Genomic DNA, 16,405 nt, shown 5'->3' on the forward strand with positions numbered 1-16,405 from the left:
ATCGTTTGGGCAACAAATAACAACAACAAGTAAAATGAAAAAAGAAAGGACAAGACAAACGATCAAGGCTAAGCGCTCTCTCTCTCTCTCTGCAGTGAATATGCTGCGAGATGCTCTTTACGTCTGCGAAATAAAATAGAGGAATACCAATAATTATAACGCGTGTCGCGAGTACATAAAAGGACACAAGTGAAGCAAAACGCGTAACTATTTGAAAATAATTAACAACTAATGCTCAATTTCTTTCTTTCTTTCTTATTATACATGCAGTGCCTTCGAAGGTATGATTTTTGTTAAAAATATTCCAAAAGCATACATATATGGATCGAGCAACTTGAACTTTATGCATATAATACTTGATTGTGCTCATAAATAAATCCATGAGGCAGCACTACAGACTACATACATCTAGCGTCGGTTTTTGGTATGAAAAATCAAACATTTGTGGTTCAAGAGAACGCGGGCAACAAAACTCTGTGCAACAAACCAGCTTAAAACCAAAGCGCAGGGTCCTTATAATTATAGCAAAATTGACCTTGACCTTAATCAAAAGAATTGCATTACAAGGTCATGCCATATATTGTTGTTGTTGTATTTTGATTTAATTGGCTATAGTTAATACCATTTAGCCAGGTCTTATTTATGTTGGTTTAATTTTTACTAGTTGTATTTACATTTGGGAAAGATGACCTGAAACAGGGCATGCAGTGCAAAATAGATTTGTCTATTATTTGTTAAGAGGATTGTAGACAGATTGATAGAGGAGTTGAGATGGAGCTGTTTAAGGCAGCTCATCAGATTTTTTCTTGCAGGAGCTAGTCGAGGACAAGCCATATTGATCGCTATAATGAGGTCCCAAATCTGGTCCCCATGTGAGAGCGTGAACTGCAAAGTTTCAGTGGGCAACAAGTAAGAGAGCAGGTCCAACTTGACATAATAGTGTATAAATAGTGGTTGTGGTTATTATTTTGACATTTTATAATTTGCGGAGCTCGGGAGCTACATAATTTTTTTTGTGATTTGCATTTATGTATGCTTGTGTTTTCCACCGCTAGGTGGAGTGTGAATGTTCTTTTCTTTTTCTAGTGCAGCTCCAGCAGGGGCCAGGGGCAACAACATTCTTGTTGAGGCAAAGAGCACAGAGTTGATGAATTCTGTGCATTCCAGAGATAAGAGAGTGCATTCTGTGTGTGCGGGTTGTGTGTTGAGCGCATGTTGTTTGTATGCAGACGCGGTTCGCGGCATTGGCCATAATTATATTTGTTGGTCCGGAAAGTAAAAAACTCCTGTCTGTGCCCTCAAGAGTTCGCTGATTTTTCGTATATTCGGCTAGATTTATGGTGTGATCATCGCCGACCAGCATCCCCGATCCATATCCCACAATGGGCTCGAGCTACAAACTGGACAAAGATGCGTTCTCGCGCAGACTGAAACGCTTGTACGACATGTGGAAGGTGAAATAACAGTTGCTGACAACATATAGGCTGCTTTTAGTTTTGGCGAAACCATTAATTATAAGCTCGTTGGCCGTTGCCCTAAACTAATATTGAATTACAGGAGCCTGAACACAAATGCGAGGGTGGCTTCAAAAACATGGACGCATTGGTTGTTCCAGTCGGCAATACGAAGGAGATAAGTTACTGCAAATCAACCGCACTGCAAGTAAGAAAAAAACCCAATAATTTCATCAAATATTTAATGCTATTATTTTGTAACCAGCTATGGCTCTTTGGCCTTGAGCTAGCAGATTGTGTAATGGTTTTTGCTGAAAATGAGGTTCACTTCTTGGCATCAAAAAAGAAGGTTGAATTCCTGAGTCAGCTAGCAGCTGAAAATAGCGAGGAAGGGATGCCTACCTTTAAATTCCACCAAAGAGACCAGGTACTGCAATTGTCAAAAAACAAATTGTTTAATTTTTAATCTCCTTTGATTTTCATATTCAGTCTGATGAAGACAAGGCCAATTTCAAAACTTTGATGAACATAATCAAAGGAAGTAAAGAAGGAAAAGTTGTTGGGATGTTCGTGAAAGACAAGGATGGTTTTAGCAACAGCTTCGTCAAATCCTTCAAAAATGCTATGAAGGGACAAAACTTTGATATCGTTAGTAAAAATATTTTTTTTTTTATCTGTAATTATCCTTTTTAAAATTATAGTTTGATGCATCAACAGCAATCGCCTATGCGTTTGGAAGTAAAGATGACCAGGAGTTGAGTAAGACAAGAAAAGCCTGCAAAGTATCTTGTAACCTCTTTGACAAGTACTTGAAAGAACAAATTATCAACATAATTGACTCTAAGAAAGTATGGAAAGCCAATGATTAGTTTAAAAACCAATTTTTATTCATTACTGTCTTTGGTCGCTTAGAAAGTGCGGCATTCGGAGTTGTCGGAGAGCATTGAGGAGGCCATGACGAGTGATGAGAATTATTTTTCTGGCTGTGACTCCAATTATCTAGAAATGTGCTACCCTCCTATCATTCAATCTGGCGGAAGCTATGCTTTGAAATTCAGTGCCAAATGGTAACCGATTGTGTTATATATAATTTTTTTACTCATAATTTATTTCATGCTTTTTCCTTACTAAAAATTGTTGTGTTAACAGTGATAAAAACTGCTTGCATTTTGGAGCTATTGTGTGCTCTTTGGGAGCCATTTACATGAACTATTGCTCTAACATCACCCGAACACTTCTTGTCAACCCATCGGATGAAATCAAAGTAAATTTATATATATATTATAAGCTCATATAAAATTATATTTCTAGGAGTTGTATGAAATTGTTTTGGATCTACAAGAGATAGTACTAAAACACCTTGTTCCTGGAGCTAAGCTGAGTGATGTTTACACAGCTGGAGTAAAGTTCATCAAGCAGAGGAAACCGGACATGGTGGACAGATTCACCACAAATTGGGGGTAACGTTATTGAAAAAGTTATTTAAAAAGATTTTATTTAACCTTAATAATTACAGATTTTCCATGGGTTTAGAGTTCCGAGACTCTTCATTGGTTATTGGGCCCAAGTCAACAGGCTACGCAAAGGAGAGAATGGTATTCAACATCAACATGGGGATACACAACATAAAAAATCCCAAGGGTTCTGACAAAACCTATGCCATTTTTGTTGGAGATACGGTTGTGGTGAATGAGGTCTATAATTTACTATAATTTAAACAATAATTATATTTTTATTTTCAACTTTTTATTACAAATTTTTAGACTGGTCCAGCAACCATCTTAACAAATTCAAAGAAGGACATCAAGAATGTACAGATGCAGGAGCAAAGTGATCCAACTCCAGAGGCCACAAACATTTTCATTGGTAAAGTCTTTTTTACTGTTTGAAATTTCATATTTATTACTTAAAAAAATTATTATCAATTTTTTTTTCAAATTTGTGATCCATTGAGGAGCTTTCATTTTTTTTGAGTTCAAGTTAAAATGAGTTAAAAGTAATGAATAAAGTAAAAAGGAAGTTAAAAGTAAAGAATAGTTCCTGGGATGCAACACTCTTGGAAACAGAGGCTTCGAATAAGCTTCTTTTTCGGCGCCTCTCGACCACCACCGAGAAAAGTACGCTCTAAACACACATTTCAATATTCTGACCAAAATAAATTTAAAATATTTTTTTTTAATTCAATTGTCAAATTTTGTTTTAAAAATTGCAAGATGTATGTCGTTCCCTCCAAACGCATTGCACTTTGCACTTGCGGCTCTGGCAAGGGGTGGTGTTCTCCGAAACCGGTATCGCCCATTGCAGGAGGTGCAGTTTTATTTTTGTAAGACTGATCTGAAGTACTGTTTTGCATAATTGGAAGTCAACCACCCTCATGATAGGGCCCCATGGGGACGGCGCTCATTTTCTCGTTGCTGAGAAAGAAGCTCAATTTATAGCCTCCATTTCCCTGAGTGGTGCATCCCTGGAACTATTTTTAATTTTAAATCCCTTCGTTGAATTCATTACTTTTAACTTGAACCCAAATTAAATTATTTATTTAAAATATGCACTTCCATGCACTTCCATCATTTATTCTCAAGGTGACTCAAGTATCTTAACCATCCTGAAGCCATAGGCTACGACCGAGTTCACTTTGAGACTATATGGCTTCAAGCTTGACCTCAATGACCTTCCTTAAAGCAAGGTCACTTACGATGATGAAAAACCAATAATGTGATAAATCACAACAACTCCAGACTATTGAGGTCACTAGAAGTCCACAGAGACTATGGAGACGAATCATAAAATTAAGTAACCTCACCTCGAGGCTATGGAGGTCAAGGTCTGTAAGCTCAAAGTGAACTTGGTTGTGTTTTAAGGGAAAAATCATCAAATTTTAAATTGGAAAAAATATATCAGATTTTCAGGGGTACATGCTCATGTTTCAACCGTTCTTTCAGGTCCTGGCGCTGTTGTCAATCTGATAAGAAATTGTTTGCCCATTGCCATCACATGTCAGCATAGAAAAACTAATAATAAATTTAACTGCAACAAATACAAGGAGATGCAATTCGTCCAAGTCCAAAACTTGCAGGAATTTCTTATAGCAAAAACAGCTCAAGAAATCAATGCAGAAACGGACATACATAAAATTCGCCAACGCATCCATCTTAAGTACATCGAGGTTGAGGTTCGCCCCAAAAAACCAAATGTGAGTCACTTTTTTCTTCCAATGAGCATTAATAAAATTGATTCAAAACTTCTTGTATGTGCTACCGCTTACGCCTGCTTTTTTGGCACATCTGCCGAGTCAATTAGACGTGAACGCGTAGCTTTTGGAAGGGAAAAATGATTACCTTTAATTGTAAAATCAATGCAGGTTGGAAATGATGATCAAATTTTTGTATTATATTAAAACTACGAATGTGTTCCCTGGTGTTATTTTTAATTTATTATGCAGTGGCAATATAAATTATGATAAAATATAAATTATGATCAAACAAAGTATTCATTTTTTTTTTAAAACCTTAAAAATTTAATGATTAAAAGATAATAATATAAAATATTTTGTATTCTATTTCTTCAAATTATAGTAAATTAAAATTTGAAGAAATAGAATTTTTTATTATTATCTTTTAATCATTGCCATTAGATTTCAAATATTTTTTAAAACCTGCCAGTTGTAAACCTTTTCTTCTTTTTTTCATTTTTTTTTTATTTAAATTATTATTATTTTATTGCCATAGAGAAGAGTTAAAAATAATATTATATTCTCAAGTAGATCACATACAAAATTATAAATAAATTTTCAAATTTTTTCATTTCAGTTCATTTTGAAAGCGATTTTTTTTAATAATTCCTTCAATCAAATAAAAACCGTTGCAAACGATTCGACATTTGAACGATATATCACCCATACCGTCAGCGCCTCACCCCACAACGGATAGTAAAATACCGGGTAGTAAGTGTCCGCGGTATTAAGTATCAGCAATCCATAATTATAAGCAGATTATAAGCTTTACTTTTTATTTTTAGCTTCATGCTTTTTTAAGTCGGCCTAAATCGAGTTTATAAAGAAATCTGAGTTTATGATGGCAAAAAAGTTAATATGAAGAAATTGATGGATTCCTTCTTACAAAATGAAATAGTTTTAAGCCCCACAATTCCGGATTGCTGATACTTACTAATTATTACTGCTAGAATAATTTCCCCCGAGAAACGAGACATTTTTATATTTTGAATTTCCACGAAAATATTGCATGCTGTGTTTTTTGCAACGTGATATTTTTTGGTTTTTTATTGAAAGGCTTTTACATTGGCCAAAAATGTGCAATTTTTTTAGCTTGTGCAAAAGTTTGCTTTTGCTTCAAAACTTTTTCATTAAAAGAGCTGCAAAAATTTTCAAAAACAAACAGAAAATAGTTTCAATGGGACACCCGGTCCATTAAAAAATTTTTGTGTTTGCGAAACGTGTGTGGAATTCATCATGTGATCATAATTTCTTTTGTTCGTTTGCCGAAACCGCGAACAAAATTCCTCTGGCAAATATTACGAAACGACGACTTTAATGATCACCTGCCAGAGTGTGGACGCGCATTCGAAAATAATACTGCCACGAGCCATACTATAATTAACAATAAGTTTTATTTGTGAATACGAAAGCGGCGGCAACGCGCGTCACACCTGAACCTGCCTGCGATACAAATGAAGATTTCTTTCTGCTGCTTGATTAATTTTTAATTCAACCGACGACCCGCCGTGCATAAGGTTTGGCCAAACAAAAATTTCGAAATCCGCTATCGGCATACCTTGGCGGTAATTTTTCGATGCTTAGATAATAGAAAAGGAAACGCGCGCCGCCATGTTATATTCGTTTTGGAAGAGAAATCGCGATGACCGGGTCGCGCGCCTGATACAATGCAATTGTAATTACGGTTGTCACATTTATTTATAAGGGAAACGCACGTCTCACGTTCTCCGTTTGAATTTATAGCTATCAACTGACTTGGAATGCATGCAATTTCTCAATAATGATTTAGAATTGAAATTCCCTTCTCATGAGAATTATGTTTTTATGAAATGAATATTAATCCGCAATACTTCACCCTTGATTGACTTTGTAAATATTTATAGTGGTAAGTGAAGGAAAAATAGCTCTATTTATATAAAAGGGTTTAATTAAAAAAGAAAAATCGATGGAAAATAAATGTTATCAAAGAAAATTTGAAGACAATAAAATCCACAATCATTGTGTACTTTGAAGTGAAGTTAAGGGTAAAATCTTCCATTGCAATGTTAATTTTTTTATAATTAGGTTTGGTGAATTTTGAATTCATTTTAATTTTCTCAAAAAAAAGCCAGAACGGTCCATTATCTTTTGATGTCGGGCGTTTTAGCAGACATCTGCTATGGTACTTGCACCAGTGGTCGCACTGTTTGCTTTGTCGCACACACGGCTGCGCGGCCCATAAGCCATTTTGGTAAATGGGCTGCGCAGCCGCGTGTGCGACAAAGCAAACAGTGCGACCACTGGTGCAAGTACCATAGTTGTAAACCCTTTCTTCTCTTTTTTCCAATTTAAAATTTTTGTATTGACCGAGAAGAATAAATAATAATAATAAAAATTATGATAAGCTAGAACGCGTCACTAATTTTTAGAACTATATTACAATTTGTAAAATTCATGTTCTATTATATCGATTTAAAAAATTAAATTCTCGTTATTATACACCAAGAATGAAAATTTTAAAGTAAACATGTTTCTCTTTTCTTCTTTTGATGCATAATTAATATCTGTGTGCGGAGGAAGCTTCCAATTTGAATACAAAAGTTCGAGCACCTCTCTACTCCAGCGCCCACAGCCGTGAACACCATTAAATAAATAATGGCTCCACTAACTGCTCTCGCGCGCATATGTTTAATTAAATCCAATTCAGCAGAATTAATCGCGCAAACAATGAGCCTTGAATTAATTACGGTGAGTACGGCACACTCAGCTCATTACTAGAGTCGCACCGACACACAGTTTTTCCGCGCACATACTTTCACTAAATAAAGGCAGCACGTTTAAATTAAGTGCAGAGAACTAGCTGTGCCGTAATTCGTTCTGGAATGCAAGGAATTGGCCACTGAGCTGCTTTTTCTCCCGTCACCTGTCCAACATACAAGTATAATAAGTTGTGGACAAAAAGCAACTTGATAACATTTAGGCAATCACACATTGACTGAAACCTGACCGAAACCACATAAAAAAAGATATCTTTTCATTCGCTTCTTTTGACCAAACTGAACAAAGGGAGAAATATGCAAATAATATTATTTAAATAAAAATAGTATGGTAAGTAGTGCTTAGTGCTCTCAAATGTAATTTAATACAATAATTTTGCAATCAATCAATGTATCTAATTAAAAAATAAAGTTAAATTTTAATTTATGCAAATAGATATATACTTTGTAGGAAAATGAAAAACAAATTATGTTAAAAGAAAAAATATTTATTATGAAGTGGCGTTTTAACCCAAGTTGCTTCTTGACAACTACAAATATTGAAATTTGCATATTGTTCCAGACTCAAGCGCGGTGAACGTACTTGTTTTGATTCAATATATAATAACCTTTTTCTCGCATATACTTGCAGCGCTTGTAACAATCCGCGAGACGCTGCTTTCTAAAATGTTACTTTTTATGCGCATTTTATTCTTTTTTCTCGTTTTTCTGCTGTGTGCGTGCCGATCTCGACTGTGTTGTTGTATTGTTGTGGAAGCAGATTTTCATTCTCTGCACTTTATCCATCCGCCACGTGCGTGTGGAGAGGATGCATGACGATGAGAAATATCCAGCAACGCCCTGCTGGGCCTCGCTTTTTTACGATTCTGCTGCTATTCTGCAGAGAAAAATTGCGCGTGCTGCTGCGCTCTGACTGTGCCAAACAGTAATTTTGGTGTGGCTAAGCGAGTCAAATGATGTGATATGTGCGAGAACCCGTGAAGTCGAGAAGAAAAATTTAATTTTTTTTTGCGCATTTTGTTCCATTGTTTTATCAATGAACCATTGTGATAAAGAAATAAAACAAAATTTTCAGTTTTGGTTTTTACAAATTAGTTGAATCTATCAAATTTAAATTTTACCACATCTTCATATTAATAACTAAGAAAACGTCTAGATCGCGCGGATAAAATATTTCTCAAACACCAAAATACTGTGAAATGGGAAATACTTCTGGTGAAATGCTTTATACTATTTTAAAATAAATTTAATTGAAATTATATTCTCATATGAAATTTATTTTACTTAAACCTGCTGTACATCTTTTTGAATTTTCACATAATTTGATAAATTTTAGTAATAAAAATAATTGTTGGTACCTACCAATAAATTGATAGCCTTTTCGCCAATTATGAAACTTTTGATTCCAACATAATGAGGGCACACAAGTTCACGTAACTTTGCGAATTATATAATAGCAAGCCAATAAAGGGCAACACTTAATGGGCCAATTTGATAGAGTGCCCCGGAGACCCGACGTGAAATGTAGCTGCGCACGCCTCTCTCGGAAGCAATTAGCCCTCACCTCACACAGAGCAACTCTCTGCTTCGGGCGAGATTTATACAGATTTATACACACTGTCTCTCGAATGTGTATACTTACACGCAATCAAATCTACTGCCATTATTGTGCCTTGTGCAATACTCAACTACAACTGCGTGCAATTATTAGTATTCTATCGCTGAATTTTTATTTCAAATTAAATCGAATGAAATAAATGTATTAACATTATTTTTATACATAAAAAATATATATTAATTTTTAATGCGGTTTGAACAACAGTAAAATATTTATTTAATAAGAAGTGTTGTCATGTTTTGCAAGTATATGCTATCATTTTTTTAACGATAATAAATGCATACCATGATACCACTTAAAATATCTTTTTGCTTATTACCTCAAATTCAAATTATTCTACACAAAAATCACTATTCTAAATTATCTTTTTTTCAGGCTACTTTTTGCTTGCGTTTCTTAAAATTGCCCACTTTTTACTAAAAATAAAAGAAACTTAGTTGCTTGTTTCTCCAGTTTTTTGAGAGCAAATAATTAAATTGTCAAGTTTGTGTGCAGCTACAAAGAATCGTAAAGTTGCTTCCGATGAGATGAAGTAATTATTTTTCTTTGGCCACTGAACCGCCGGCGCTGTTTATTTTCCTTTAAAAGATCGACGCAGACTGAAAAGTGTGAAAGTGAGCGTGTGTGTTCTTCGCTGCCTTATTGCTTCATTGTTAGTTTTATGGCTGCTGGAGAGCAGAGAAACATGTTAGCGCATCTCACAAAGGAGCAGAGAAAAACGAAAGATGATCAGCGATTCTTTGTGCTCTGCAAGTGAAACACTTTTCAGTGAAAAGAATAACAAATATTGTCGAGTGATTGGCAAATTTGATTGTGGTGTAAAAAGCGTGACACTGTTGGTTATAATATTGCACGTGGGAACAAAATTGTGGCTGTTACTTTCCATTTCTGGTATTAATTTTTTTCGCATCGTTTCACCTAATTGTATGATCTTGCATATGGAAACATAATTACTGAACTGAAATAAAAATTGACATCAATATAACATGTGACTTATAAGGGTTGAAATAGGGGTTAATCAATAAAGCCAAAAAAGTTAGGAAACCCGTCACAAAAATGAAACATACTTTGACGTTTGTGCTCTCTAATTGTAATTGGGTAGAAGTAAAATTTAACCCAATCATTGAGCTTGGCAACAATCAAAATTGATCTGATTGTTGTGATGCGCAAACCTTGCTATACGTTTGTTAAATTAAATTAAAATCGACAAGCACTGTATGTACTTTTATCAACTTTAAGAAATTAAAATCGACAATTCTCTGAAAGTTCCAATGGTTTGAAGAAGAACATAATACATAATATGAAACTTTTGTGAATAACCTTTTCATCAGTTACTAGTATGATTTTTTCAATCGCAGTTCATAAAATTACGTCTTCTTTGAAATTCACAAATGAAATTATTAAACGGCATGCAGACGCCCTTTTAATGAAAAGCGGCAGCGACTGGAGTGTAATGAATAATGAATTGAATTAATGTGCTTTTACACGAGTTTCTATACAACTATGGTGCATTTAGCAATGCAACAAAATTTTAAATTTCATTCTCTCGAGTTTTCAGCTTTTATCCACAACGCAGGGGCGCACCATTTAAATTTAACAAACCAACCTTTGCACACAATTAATTTTGGGCGCCCATCGAGTGTCACAATGGAACGTGCTACGTTTTATTAAATTTTGAGCACAGCAGCCGTTGTTGGGCCTTTGTTTCTAATTTTGCCGCAGAATACTTTATTGTATGCTATAATGTGGACCTAAAACTTCCAAGTTAGTCTCGTGAATCGCAGAGAGACACAATTACTTTTAGCTCTTAATTTTCAGAGTTTCTATAGCTGGTAAAAGTGCGCAGTTAAGCTAACGTAAGAGTCTCTTTCAAAAGTAAGTAAAATCTTCACTATAGTCAGAAGACTTTTTGGCTACTGTTCAAAACTATTGCTAAATTCCATACATTAACTAATTCACAAAACGAAGTAAAGTTTCTTTTAGAGAAATTTTGTCCAAAATAAGGTAAATTATATTCAATGAAAAAAATATTTGTTTCGTGATGCGAAAAAATTATTATCCCTACTTTGAGCCACGATGAGATATATATGAACAAAAAAATTAGAGGACCACTAATTACAGCAATTATTTATATAAATCTAGCATCATTTAAAATATTGCATCGTTGCGGTTTTTAATTTAGGTTCTTTGGCGTTAATTTCTGTATTATGAAATTGCGTTGTAAACCACAACCCAACGCTCAAGTTTGATTTTGCAATTTTTAGATTCAAATGAATATAATTTTACCATGAGATCAACATTTCTCAGTATGAATTACTTCAACTTTTTTTTTAAATTTAAAAAAAAAATAAACAAATATTAATCAATAATAAAAAAAACCATCAAAAAATTATCTGTTTAATATAACATTTTTTCATAATATACTAGCTCTAAAATTGGAATAATAAATTTATATTGAAAAAAAAAATGAAAAGTTTGACTGAAAATTTGAAAAATGAATCTGCCACTTAAATTGATTTTGCCGTGAAGGGAGTAAAATATATTCACAAACATATTGATCAAAATAATAGTAACGATCCAAATTGTAGCTCTGTACTAAAAAGACAACACGCAGCAGATGAAAGTAGTACAGATTTATTTTTAACGCTCCAGAACACGACGGAAGGGAGAAAAAAGCATGGTTAGTTCATCGAAATGAGTGTCTGATGGTGAGCGTGTGTGTTTCGCAAGAATTTTACGGACACAAGAGACCATCCCTTTATATTTATTGGGCTGAAATGAAGAAATGCGACTCCTTGGAGACCGACTGGGCTCTTCTTTAACGCATCTATTTCTTGGCCCGTCGCAAAGAATTTGAGGTGTCAGTTTTATATATCCGCGCCCTCTGCCCCTCGGATTAGTGTGTGGCGCCAAGTGACAAGGGCCTTTTTCCCACACACCATATTTCTCTGGGTGGTTCATATTGACTTAAAAGGATTACAAAAACTTTCAGCAAATCGATAGACGTAGACGACCGATAAAAAAAAATACACTCTTCCGCTTGAAAGAATTCTTATAAACACGGGAAAATTTCAGCGCACACACGATGAAAAGCGCCATTTTGCAAATTCGATCAAAGGGAAGACTACATTTTCTTCAAGCAATACATTGCCATTGAAGGGTTGAGAAACTGACGGTTTTTCTTGTTGCATGTTTATGATTGGTCTTTAAAATGTTATTCATGACCTAAAATTCTTTTGCCACATTTTGGCTGTAGAAAATGTTTAACAATAAAGAAAAGAAATTAACATTAATAAAGAACACTAGACCAGAGTCTTGAAGAAGATTTGTAAGTTAATTAAGTCATCTTGTCAATAGGGAACAGCAAGTTAAGTGCTGCAAAAAAGGGGCTACATTTTTTTTTGTATATTTTGAAGAAAAAAAATAACACTGAATTTAATACATATTTAATACAATTGACCATTTTAGTTTTATTCAAATTTTTACTTGCGCATAATATTTGTTATAAACGTTACTGTTTTCTTAATTCTTTTTTTTTGCACAATTTTTTAAGCATCACGAAGCACTATATGAATAATTTGCTTTAAATTCAGTTGCTTATCATCATAATTAGTAAATTCATATTACTTGAAACTATTTAAGGTTATTATTCATTTCCATACATTATTTTGTGCTGTTGACACAATCCGAATTCTAGACAGTGTTCTGGAATTAAAATTGGTCACACGATTTTGCTTTGCTGATTTTATTTTTTATTAAAAAATATAAGTATAACGAAATAGATGATCGCCTAGGATTCCCAACCCTCTATACATTTATTTTGCATGAGAAAAGAGCAATTTTTTACTTTACTCGACAAACTTTTACTTTATTTCCACTTAGATAGACAAGGAAAGAGCGAGAAGTTACATGCGTGGCTTTTGGCTGCGGGAAAGAAAAGATTCCTTTGTGAAAATGGTGGACTTTTGAACAATTTCCGAGCTCTCACTACGTACCTTTTGCGGTTTGACGCAAATTATACACCTCGGGCTATTTTACATAGTGCGTCACTAGAATGGGAAAATTGTATCTTTTATTTTCAGCTCAATTTCATTCTGTTCATTGGTTCTTGTGAATTGTTTCAATCTTCATCAAATTTTTTCAGACTAAAATCAACTTTCCAGGGCTATTTTCACATAAAAAAATTCTTTCAGATTATATGATTTTTTTTCTATTATTTCTTTAGGATATATCCGAGTCATTTTAAATTTCTGGATTACTTTAAAAATAAAAATTACTTTAGAGACTTCCAAATTAAAGCGAATTGACAAAGTTTTTTTTTAATCAGTTGTATCATAAATTTTAGAATATTAAAATATAAAATTTGAAATTATCTTTCGGTTATAATTTACTTCGATATGATATGATTCAACTTTTGATAAAAAAAAATGACTTAATACTTTTGTACTTTTTTAATCATAAATTCTAGCCTGTATGAAGTTACATTTAAAAAAAATTTAATTCATTTTTACCAGTTTATATTAGGTCACATAAAAAAAAAAATATACGCCAGCGAAAACAAGTTACCAAATGGAATTTCAGGGAGATTGATTTTCAACATCAGAGCTGCTGGATCGTCATTTCCATATCAAGAGATCCGCTGTTTCCTGCCCTAATGGGATGTTATTTTTTTCAACCAGCTCCGCCTATTTGTTTGCTTCGGAGGCGGCGTTCGGCGTTTACTTTCGAATTTTTCTTATTATAATGGCATTTTCTTGTTAGAAGAACAAAAAAATGAAGATTTCAAATCGGATTGGAGGAATAAATCTGTCCCTAAAAGGAATTTGGTTGATGTATATCAATGACGTTATATTTCTCTTGTGTGAAAATTGCTAGGGGAGAGAACAGAGGAGCAAGGAAAAGGGGACCACGACCAACAAATATTTCTGGAGATTATAAACATTTACGAGCTGGAGACGCGGGTCGGCACTGCTATATCCTAATTCACTCTCTTAAAAGCATCTTATTATTATTTGATGGAGGGTATCTCCTATTCCGAAAAAATAATCCTTTTAAATGAAATTTCTTTCTACTGGTGTTATTTTCTCAAGAATAACAAAACTTTCATTAATGCCTTGGAAAAAAATTCAATTCATACATCCTTTTTTCCTTACAATTTGGTATTCCTGTATATGTATAAGCACTAAACATTAATTCATTTATAAATTTAAAGAAATTTTATTATTTCTTCTTTCATCTGCTTTCGTCTTAAAGGTTTAAATTTGTTTCCACCAAATGATTATTTTTGGCAAACATAAAAATCTTTAATTTTTCTACCGTGAGTAATAATATTATCTTCCTGCTTTAAATTATGCACTAAATCATATACGAAAAGACAATTTTTTTTTTAATTCTGGAAAAACAATTTTGTTTAGAGTTCTTTAGAGAAAAAGTTTTAGGGCGACTTGAAAGAAAGGAAACTTTTATATCAAAGCTCTAAATTGCTCTAAAAATGTCAGCAAACGAGATGGATGCATTTCAAATCCCTGCTTTTCTTCTACTTCTTCTTGTACAAAAAGTCATGTAGGTCAAAACGTTATTCTCCGCTTCATTTGCTCATTAATTTTTTTCTGGCTCGGCTTTTTTCTCCGAACGCCAACTGGATCAATTTCGCCACGACTGACAAATCGCGCCAGGTCTCGCGTGCGTTTTGCAACGAAAAAAACACAAGACACCATTAGCGTTATTATTTATGGTTTTAAAAAAATAACATAGCCGAGTTAGGTAATTCAAGAACACGCTGCGTATTTTCGTCAAGGTCGACGGAGCATCCGTCCCAAAACACGTACATCGACGGAAAATAACGTTTGAATGGTGCATTGGCTATTAGGTTACGACATTTTTGATTCGAGAATGTACACTTGTTGATTCCGCGTAACACATTAACCGGAAATCCGAGCTCGTGTATCAATTAAGGGTGGACCGCCTTTCATCCGAAAGGAATTTGTCCGAAAATGCCTTTTCGGACTTCATCCGAAAATTTGGAAATAGTCCGAAAAAAATCGGAATTCATCCGAAAGGAAATAGGCCGAAAATACCTTTTCTGACTTCATCCGAGTTATCCGTCACTGGGGAATTAAATAAATTTTTGATATTTTCATATGTTCTTTTATTAATATGATTAGAAAAGTATAAATTCTGTTCCATCTGATAAATTTGTGGCATAAAAATAAAAATGGTAATATATAAGATTCTTTTTAAATTATTGCATTGAGCTTGATGTTGGCAAAGTTTTAGTTGGATAATTAAAAATTATTTATTTTATAACAATGCCTTAAAAATGCCAATTACCTTAGGAATGACTTCCTGAAAATTGAAAATTTCCACGTGTAACTTGTGTCCCAATATATGCTGAGAAAAATGTGTCACGTGACGTGCGCTTGTGTCGCTTTGTCCGGTAAGTTTTGTCTGCTGTAACTTGTTGCCGCATCACAAAACCACACAGTTTTTCCAAACTTTTTGCCAGGTATAAGAAGTGCCATTTCCGTTTATCTCAAATTTGTTTATGTTCAAACTCCTAATACAGTTGATTGATAAAAAAAACGGTATATTATTTTCATAGCCGGTTTTCGGATTAATTCCGATTTTTTTCGGCCTATTTCCTTTCGGATGAATTCCGATTTTTTTTGGACTATTTCCAAATTTTCGGATAAAGTCCAAAAAGGCACTTTCGGACTAATTCCTTTCGGACTAAGTCCGGCGACCCCAATTAAGTCTTGACCTTTAAAGTTTCGTACATTTAAAAATACCATAATGCGCGTAGAACCGTCCTTTGTAACCATTTTTCACCTCCAATACAAAATCAATTCGATCATCACTAATTGGTTTTGACGAGAAATTGACATTTAAAGGTAAGTAATGAGGCCGTTAATTTATTCACGGATAAATCCTTTCCCAATTAGAACTTACTGAAGCATAGAAATCAAACGTGCCCATTTAACGTTGTGGAATTGAGCGAGAGTCCTCTGCGCACAATATTTACTCTTGTCTCCAGCACGCTTGAGATGTTTTTCATTAATTAAAACGACATGCTCGCCCAACAGTTGTGCAAATTTGTTTTCGGCCGATAAATCATATACAAATTTATACACAGTCTCTAAATAATCCAAAAAGCATTTTTAAAAGGTAAAATTGAAATTGTTTTCAGCATATATAAACAATCTTACTTTCTTTATTTTAAAATAAACAATTGATAAAATAATCCATCGTCAGAATGAATTTAAAAGAGAATTAAAAGAAGCATAGGATCATGTGTTAAATATTATATAAAATAATTTTTTCGTAAACTATTCAGTTTTTGCCATGG

The 16,405-nt window shown here is 33.9% G+C and overlaps 1 protein-coding gene across 2 annotated transcripts; it reads left to right on the forward strand.

Annotated features, from left to right (window-relative positions):
• Positions 1-1,121: 1,121 nt before the first annotated feature.
• On the forward strand, positions 1,122-4,931 carry LOC132193944 (FACT complex subunit spt16-like). Of its 2 annotated transcripts, XM_059614939.1 has the most exons (12): positions 1,122-1,275; positions 1,334-1,454; positions 1,558-1,662; positions 1,720-1,881; positions 1,944-2,102; positions 2,156-2,302; positions 2,367-2,521; positions 2,604-2,718; positions 2,766-2,914; positions 2,971-3,148; positions 3,218-3,320; positions 4,397-4,931. In XM_059614939.1, exons 2-12 carry the CDS (start codon positions 1,383-1,385, stop codon positions 4,786-4,788), a joined length of 1,737 nt encoding a protein of 578 aa, XP_059470922.1. In that variant the 5' UTR covers positions 1,122-1,275; positions 1,334-1,382; the 3' UTR covers positions 4,789-4,931. The 2 variants fall into 2 exon arrangements, with proteins under 2 accessions (XP_059470922.1, XP_059470913.1); XM_059614930.1 differs by having other exon boundaries at positions 1,140-1,454.
• Positions 4,932-16,405: the final 11,474 nt, after the last annotated feature.

The sequence above is a fragment of the Neocloeon triangulifer genome, unplaced genomic scaffold, assembly GCF_031216515.1.
Source record: "Neocloeon triangulifer isolate White Clay Creek 2 clone unplaced genomic scaffold, ASM3121651v1 ptg000001l, whole genome shotgun sequence".
Taxonomy (NCBI): Eukaryota; Metazoa; Arthropoda; class Insecta; order Ephemeroptera; family Baetidae; genus Neocloeon; species Neocloeon triangulifer.

Coding starts and splice junctions, on each gene's coding strand:
- LOC132193944 (XM_059614939.1), top strand. CDS start 1,383: ATGGGCTCGAGCTACAAACTGGACAAAGATGCGTTCTCGCGCAGACTG. Junction 1,455..1,557: donor GCTTGTACGACATGTGGAAG/GTGAAATAACAG, acceptor ATTGAATTACAG/GAGCCTGAACACAAATGCGA. Junction 1,663..1,719: donor GCAAATCAACCGCACTGCAA/GTAAGAAAAAAA, acceptor TTTTGTAACCAG/CTATGGCTCTTTGGCCTTGA.